General features: G+C 59.2%; 1 protein-coding gene across 1 annotated transcript in view; it reads left to right on the forward strand.

Annotated features, from left to right (window-relative positions):
- Positions 1–3,993: 3,993 nt before the first annotated feature.
- Positions 3,994–8,438, forward strand: part of KCNIP3 (potassium voltage-gated channel interacting protein 3) — a 79,420-nt gene continuing 74,975 nt past the window's right edge. Inside the window, exons 1-2 of the mRNA XM_007118470.2 lie at positions 3,994–4,008; positions 4,415–4,580. Coding sequence (XP_007118532.1) covers positions 3,994–4,008; positions 4,415–4,580 — 181 coding nt within the window. The remainder of the gene's footprint in view (positions 4,009–4,414; positions 4,581–8,438) is intronic.

The raw sequence follows: 8,438 nt of genomic DNA on the forward strand, positions 1-8,438 counted from the left end.
GGGGGAGGAGCGTGCAGGGGGAGGGGGAGGAGCGTGCAGGGGGAGGGGGAGGGGTGTGCAGGGGGAGGGGGAGGGGTGTGGCGGTGCCGGGAGAAGTGTGTGGTGGAGGAGCAGCGGGTGCGGAGCTGTGAGGTGCTCAAGCCGGGCACGCGGGCATGCGCAGAACAGATGAGGCGGGCAGTGGAGGTGAGATGGACTCACAGGGTGAGGCGGGATTGACTGAGGGGGTTGCAGGCCGCACAAAGCCCTGGGTTTTACTGACATGCAGCAGGAGCCACTGGGGCCTCAAGGCAGGCTGACCGGGGATTTAATTTGTGTTGCAGTCTCCTCACCAACCCAGGCCTCCTCAGCTCTGTCACCTCCCTGCACAGAAGCGTCAGGGAGTGAGGTGGTGCCACCTCGCGGGGCTCCCTCCTTCGATGCCCGAGAGCCCCCCTATTCAGGAGGAGGGAGTCCGGAGTGGCCATTAACGTTCCCTGAAGGCCCTGGCAGACCCTCCCTCAGACAGACGAGTGTCAGCTAGTCATGAGGATGAGCCGGTGGTCACTCCCCCGGCCTCCTCCCTCCCCCACCTTCTGATGGGCCAAGTACACGGGCCTCGGCCCCTCCTGGCATTTGTGTGGCCCTGCTCGTGCCCAGCCACTGTGGGCCCTTCCTCTCCTCGCTGTCAGGACCCTCTCACCCATTTCAAGTGGGAGGCCATCCCAGGCCCTGCCTGTGGGCCTCACAGCGGGGGCCTGGCCCTCAGCCAGCTGGAGGACATGGCCCAGGGCTCCTCCACCCTCGTCCAACCCTCTCCACCAGGAGAGGTACTCCTTAGCCTGGGACATTAGTAAACCATTACTCTGACATGGCTGGGGGGCTTGGGAGTCCCTCCCCATCTTCCAAGGCCTGTCAGGGGCCTGGCCCAGGAAAGCTAAGCAGCACAGCCTGTGGCCAAGACTGCCTGAACTTTGGAACCAGGAGGCCATGAGTGCAGTGTGGCCCTGGCATGCCCCCAAGCTTCTCTGAGACTTAGTTTCCTCATCTTTAAGATGGGCATGGTGTTGCCAGCCTCCTGGGGTTGTCATGACAACGAGGTGACATTAAGGCCCAGAATAGACATGCATGAGGGGGGCTCTCAGCCCCGCCCTGTGGGCCCTCCCAGCCGTCCCAGGAGGACAGAACCCCGGGCCATCGGCTGGGTCTCCCCACATCAGCTCAGGCCTGGCCGCAAGACAGAGTGCCCAGGACTAGCCGCAGGCTCTGCCAGGGCGGCCCCTGCCAGCAGCGCCAGCTCCGTCCTGAGATGGGGGGGTTGGGGTCCCTACAGACAGCTCCTGCCTGAGATGTTGAGGGCCACCTCAGTTTCTCCCTCTGATGTTCCCATATGCAGAGCCTACAGCAAAGAATTCAGGAAATAATGAAGCACCAGCTGTCCGTCTTCCCCCTATCCGCCTCCTGGACCGAAAGAAAGACTATTCATGGAGGCCGTTTCTCTCCTGAAACAGATCATTAATAATGGAGAAGGTCTCTCTCTGACAGCCTGGGCAGTGCCTGTGTGCACGTGTGCGTGTGTATGGATGTGTGTGCATGTGTGTGGATGTGCGTGCGTGTGTGTGTGGATATGCGTGTGTGTTCACGTGCGTGTGTGCGTGTGTGTGGGTGGGCATGCGTGTGCGTGCATGTGCGTGTGTGTGTGGATGTGCGTGCGTGTGTATGGGGTGCCTCCCTCAGCATCCCTGGCACCCTGGGGCCCCTGGCCACCCCCGCTCACCCCCTCTTTCTGCCCCATTGGGATGGTCAGTGCCCACCCTAACTGCAGCTCTGGGCACCACTAACCCCCCCCATTGGCAAGCTGAGCCTTGGAGAAGAGGAGGAATGTGGCGGTGCCGCCGAGGGTGTGTCTTGGGCAGGTGGCTTGCGGGGGTGGTGACGACAGGAAGGAGGGAAAAGCGGCAGCTGGGACCTGGCTGGGAAGGTCCTGAGAGTCAGGATAAGGGGTTTTGATGTTGTCCTGTCTAGGCGGCCACTTCACCAAAAGCTGACCAGGAGGCCAACTGCCCAGCCCCAAATGTGGGTGGGCCTCATGGGGTCGTGAGCCAGCTCAGCACCTGGAGGGTTCTCCCTTCTAACCAGAGCCTGCAGGAGGCAATGCCCCAGCCTCCCCTCACCTGGGCATTCGCACAAACTCCACAATTTAGGGGATATTTGTAGGGTTTTTCTTATTCCTCAAGTTCAGGAAAGCCTCCACAGAGGGCATGAAAGAACCTAAAAGGCCAGGAGCTTGCTTTCCCAGCTCTCCTTGCAGCCAGGGATTAGGCATATGACCTGGGCTGGCACAATCTGACCCCTCTGCTCTTGACCTTGAACCTGGAGCTAGTGCCTCAACCGAGACTCCCCCAGCAGCAGCCTCCAGGTTCCAGGGGCAGCAGGGCCATCACACCAGTGGGGGGCCCCAGGCCCAGTGCCCCCGGGATGGCAGTGCTAGCCCCAGGGTCGTGTTATACAGCAGCAGCGGAGGTGCCCTTGCTGTCCCATGGCTGACTGTGGCTGAGGTCTGGCTATCCAGCAGCCTGCTTTTTGCTCTGGTCTGTCTTCCAAGCCTGGCCCTCTGTCCTTCCCGGGGAGGACTGACCTGGGCTCCCCAATGCTGATTCCTTTCCAGTTACCATCAGCCTGGGTCCGTCTCTCTGCTCCTTGTACGCAGGGGCTGCGGTGGGGTCTCTGCATCTGCAGAACTTGTCGAATGTACATCTGTTTGTGATCTATTTCGGACACCCATATACTCTTCAGGACTGTACAAATGTAGCACACGTGCAACCCCACAACCCTGGAAGGACATCACCAACCCGTCACCCCGTTGGCCATTGTCCTGGCCAGTCAACCCACCCACTCAGAACTGGTACCCACGGGGGTGCGCTGCTTCCTCCCACGTCTGGAGCTCAGACCGCGCATCCCGGGTACCATGAACCTGGGGCTACCTGCGGCAGCGACCCAACGGGCCAGGCCACACCTATGGCGCAGCCGCCCCAAGCAGGAGGCATGGCACAAGGGCAGCAAACCAGACTCAACAGATGCCCAGAGGGCCATCCTGCTGCCGGCCTGGGTACTGAGGATGGTGGGCCACTGGCAGGCCAGGTGAGCGTGCTCAAGATATTGACGTAGGAAAACAAATCTCACCGCTCCGGGCCTCCACTATGACCCCGGGCTGTCCTTTCCCTGGCCACACTCGCAACCCAGCATCTTAACATCCCACCCAAAGCTCCCTCCTCCAAGATTCTACCCGTCAGTTTTGGTGTTTTGGTTTTTTTTAAGTCTTTATTGAGTTTGCTACAATATTGCTTCTGTTTTATGTTTTGGCTTTTTGGCTGTGAGGCATGAGGGATCTTAGTTCCCCGACCAGGGGACCAGGGATTGGACCTGCAGCCCCTGCAGCAGGCGAAGTCTTAACCACTGGACCACCCGGGAAGTCCCTCCCCCATCAGTTGTTTGAGTCGTTTCTTCAGGTGGTTGCACAGAGTACAGTAGTGGGTTGCATCCGTGTGCCCCTCCTGCGGAGGTCCTCGGGCCTTTGATGCGGCCTCGGTTTGCCTCAAGGTGAAAAAAGATCAAGGGCTCTGGCGTGAAGGGAGGAGGCCAGCTTTGCTGTGTGAGCCTGTGCAGATCTGCTCCCCTCTCTGGGCTTTAGTCAGTGAGGGGTTTGGATGCGATCTCTAAGGGACTGTCTGGCTCTGACAACCAGGCCCGTGCCAGGGTCGGGGGTGTTGATGAGCAAGTCTGGACCCTCACCTCCCTCCTTCCAGGGGCCCCACCACATAACAGACCAGGGTGCCCAGTGGGGGAAACCCTGCCCATAGAGCCTGCCTTCAATCGGGAGTTCTTCCAGCAAATGCCCACTGCACAGTCCGTGCTGTTGTGGAACTATCGATGCAAGGACAGACCCAACTCCCTCAGCTTTAGAAGCCAGGGGGGCTTCATGGGGGAGGTGGCTTGCTAGCGGGCTCTTAAAGCATGAGCAGGGCTCAGGTGTGGAGGGAGTGTGCTCACAGAGCAGCCTGGTGTGGCTGGTGGGGAGTGTGTGCGGGAGCCCAGGGTGCACAGAGCCCCACGGTGGCCTTTAACGTCATTCTCAACCCACTCCTCCAGCTTGGATCACTGGCGCAGCTTTTTCTAGCGGACACTGTCTGTGCCTGCAAGGTGGCCTCGCCACGCAGTGACCAAGGGCTCTTGGAGAGAGAGTGGGGCTGCTAAGTAACCGGGCTGGAGATGGCCAGGGGCGGGGGCAGCAGCGGGGCTGCGGGCTCCTGCCATGCACCCCTGAAAGGCAAGACCCTGGGTGCAGTGAAGGACAGCCTCAGGCTGGCCTGGGGACGAGCTGGAGGTCCCCTTGGGGAGCAAGGGCTCAGGGCCACTCTGCCTGTTCCTGCTGCAGGAGGTGATGAAGGTGTCAGACGGCAGTCTCCTGGGGGACCCCGGGCGCACACCGCTGAGCAAGAAAGAGGGCGTCAAGTGGCAGCGGCCGAGGCTCACCCGCCAGGCCCTGATGCGGTGCTGCCTGGTGAAGTGGATCCTGTCCAGCACAGCCCCGCAGGGCTCAGGTAGGGGTTGGGCTGGCTGGGAAGAAGGTGGGGGTCTGTGCTGAGCGCAGAGACCTACCCTGGGACCCCAGCCTGGGCCACACCACCTCTGCCTCTGCGGGGACATGTTTCTAGTCATTCATGCCTGTTCCCATTCATCGGTGTCTGCTCCACGCAGGGTGCTGACCTCAAGGCGGGACCCAGGGAGGTGTGGACCGATCGTTAGGACCATGCTGGAATTTTCCCAGCTGGGAGGATGGAGCGGGGCTTCAGAGCCTCGCCGGCTGGGTGACCTTGGGTGACACAGTCTTCCTTTCTAAGTCCTCTGTGAAAAGGGGGGCTGATAACTCACGTGCAGGGTGCTAACACGTGCAGGGGCCTGGTGAGGAGAAGGCCCGGCTTCAGCCCCTCCTCGGTCCTGCCCAGTGCAGCCCAGGGGCTGGGGCTGGCTCTTTACCTCATGCTGCGTTCTGGGAGTTTGTGGCAGAAATGGCTGGCCGGCACTTGCTGTTGACGATATTTGGTGTCTGTGATGCAGTAAGAGATGCAGAGGGGACCTCATGCAACCCCTGTACTCTCACACACATACCACACACTCACACCTGTGCACACCCACCACGCACACGTGGGTGCACACACATCACACACAGGTGTGCACGCCACACACACACCATGCACGCTCCTGTGACCACACACATAGGCGTGCATGAGACTCTGCCTCTTTGACTTTAAGGAAAAGGTGCAGACTTGGATTCTGACAGCTGTGTCTTGTTCACTGTCTCAGACACTGTGTTTTCCAGGGAGCCTCAGTCCCCTTGCCTGGAGAATGGGTATATTCATGGCCCCAGCCTCCCAGGCTTGATGGGGGTGGGGCCAGCAGTGTGTGCAGGCCAGGCCCCTGTCCTTTACCTGCACACCCACTCTAGGGCGCTCCCAGCATGATTCCAGTCCCCTCCCTTCTGCTTTCCTGAGCCCCTGCCACCTGTGCTGCTTCGTCACCCTTTTCTGACCGTTCCCTTCCCCAGAACAGCCTCCATGGAGGCCCTGGGGCCTGTGAATACACATGTGGGGTCCGTGTGCGCTCTCTCTCTCCAGCTTCTTGGGACGACGCAGAGACATGAGGTTACTACAATGTCATACAAACAGCTTAACTGGGAAGCTCACATCTTCACAGGGCTGTTTTTCTGCAGCAGAGTAAAAGCAATTGTTTTCCATTAGCGTAGGAACAGGGAGCAGAGGTGAGCTGTGGCGCCCTCGTGTGGCCGGCCTTGTGCGCCCGACGGACCCAGCCTCGCCTCGCTGGAGGCCCAGATTCTTGTTTTTTTTTTTTTTTTTTTTTTTAGATTTACGATCGCTTCGTCACCCTTTTCTGACCGTTCCCTTCCCCAGAACAGCCTCCATGGAGGCCCTGGGGCCTGTGAATACACATGTGGGGTCCGTGTGCGCTCTCTCTCTCCAGCTTCTTGGGACGACGCAGAGACATGAGGTTACTACAATGTCATACAAACAGCTTAACTGGGAAGCTCACATCTTCACAGGGCTGTTTTTCTGCAGCAGAGTAAAAGCAATTGTTTTCCATTAGCGTAGGAACAGGGAGCAGAGGTGAGCTGTGGCGCCCTCGTGTGGCCGGCCTTGTGCGCCCGACGGACCCAGCCTCGCCTCGCTGGAGGCCCAGATTCTTGTTTTTTTTTTTTTTTTTTTTTTTTTAGATGTACGATCTGAAGAATTTTATTTTATTTATGTGCTTATTTATTTTTATAAGCAGGTTCTTATTAGTCATCAATTTTATACACATCAGTGTATCCATGTCAATCCCAGTCGCCCAATTCAGCACACCACCGCCAAGTTTATTGAAGTATAGTTGATTCACCATGTTGTGTTACTTTCTGCTGTACAGCAAAGTGACTCAGTTATACATACACATATTCTTTTTCATATTCTTTCCATTATGTTTTATCACAGGAGTTCCCTGTGCTCTACAGTAGGACCTTGTTTATCCATCCTCTATATACTAGTTTCCATCTGCTCACCCCAAACTCCCAATCCTCCCTCCTCCACCCCACCTCCCCCATCGGCAACCACAAGTCTGTTCTCTATGTCTGTGATTCTCTTTCTGTTTTGTAGATAAGTTCATTTGTGTCGTATTTTAGATTCCACATAGAAGCGATAGCACATGGTATTTGTCTTTGACTTACTTCACTTAGGACGATAATCTCCAGGTCCATCCATGTTGCTGCAAATGGCACTATTTCGTTCTTTTGTACGGCTGAGTAGTATCCCATTGCATATATATGTACATCGCATCTTTCTCCATTCATTCGAGGCGCAAATTCTTACCGGCCTGCATCTCCAGGGTCTTCCTGGCAGCAGCTCAGGCTCCTCCTTTTCCTCCCGTGGATCTTGCAGCCCCTCCGTGACCCCGGTGTCTGTCTCTCCCTCCCTGGTCCTCGGCATCCGGCACCCACCCCACTCCCAGGCCTCTCTCCTGCTGAGCCCTGGCTCCAGCTTCCGACTTCCAGCAGAAACATCTGGCACATGGTGGTCTTCAGGATGGGGCTGGGGTGTGGTGTGCCCCCCTTGCTGAGGTCTTTGGCACACCTGAGCGTGCGTGGACACGGGGAAGAGCAAGCCGGGGGGGCAGGCTGAGTGTGTCTGGGGTCACAACGGGAGGAAACGGGGCCGAGGGGACCACGCCCACAGGTCCCACCTTTAGCTCGGTGGGCTCCTAGGTGGCAGCGTCTATTCCCGTCAGCTCCTTCTAGAGCCGTGTGGAAGCCTTTTGCTGAATGGCTGGTCACGGCCATGCAGCGGGGGGGGTGGGGAAGGGGTGCAGGGCCCAGGACACCACCAAGGGCTCTGCCCAGCCCTGCCCATTCCCCTGGTGACATGTTTACCAGACACCCTGCCAGGCCATGTGGAACACGGAAAACGCAGTCCTTAGTTGTGTGAGGCTGGCACGGAGGGTCACTCTGTTTTACTAAAAGTAAAGAGCAGGCCTACTCTCAAGAAGGTCACACGAGTCAGAGGGTCCCACGGGTCAGGGGCTGAGCGAGGTCTCTGACCTGGAGCGTCTTCCATATGCTGCGGGCAGGTCGCCCACCCTGATGTGTGTCTTCCCTGACTTTCCTCTTCGGGAGCTGCGGGGGCAGCAGCCACCCTCCCAGGCAGAGGAGCCGGGAGCCCAGTGCACCCCTCTCTCCACTGAGCACCGCTCCCGGGCCTCGGCTCTGCGGTCCCGTCACATCCCTTGAGGACACCAAGGGCTCCGTACGCCCGTGAGATGATCAGCCGTGCGCAGACGAGGTGCCTCTGCTCCTTCAGGAGCCTCCCGGGGCTCTGGGTGCAGAGGACAATCGTGCCATTCAGTGTAGCTCTGTCCCCGCGCTCAGCCTGGCCCAGCTGGGTGTCCTGGGCTGGCGCCTGCGGAAGGCGGGCAGCTGGCCGGGACACTGCACCCTTGTTGGCGGTAGGGGTGGTTTCCATTCAGCAGAAGCGGCCTGAGCCGCAGACTTCTGGGACATCTTGGGGCAGGAGCCAAGGAGCGTGGCCCCAGTGGAACACGAGGGTGTCCTGAGCCTCGGCAACTCGGCAAGGAGTGGGCGGGACTCAGGGACCGGGTGGCACGAGGACAGGGGGCCAGGCCAGCTGCTGCGCCCTGGGGGTCACCCCTGGGCTGTAAAAGCCCCAACGTGGAGTCGGGAGCCAGTCAGCAGCGGTGGCCTTTAAGATGGGTGGCCCAGGGCTTCCCTGGTGGCGCAGTGGTTGAGTCCGCCTGCCGATGCGGGGGACGCGGGTTCGTGCCCCGGTCCGGGAAGATCCCACATGTCGCGGAGCGGCTGGGCCCGTGAGCCGTGGCCGCTGCGCCTGCGCGTCCGGAGC

This window comes from Physeter macrocephalus, chromosome 12 (assembly GCF_002837175.3).
Source record: "Physeter macrocephalus isolate SW-GA chromosome 12, ASM283717v5, whole genome shotgun sequence".
In the NCBI taxonomy this organism is placed as follows: domain Eukaryota; kingdom Metazoa; phylum Chordata; class Mammalia; order Artiodactyla; family Physeteridae; genus Physeter; species Physeter macrocephalus.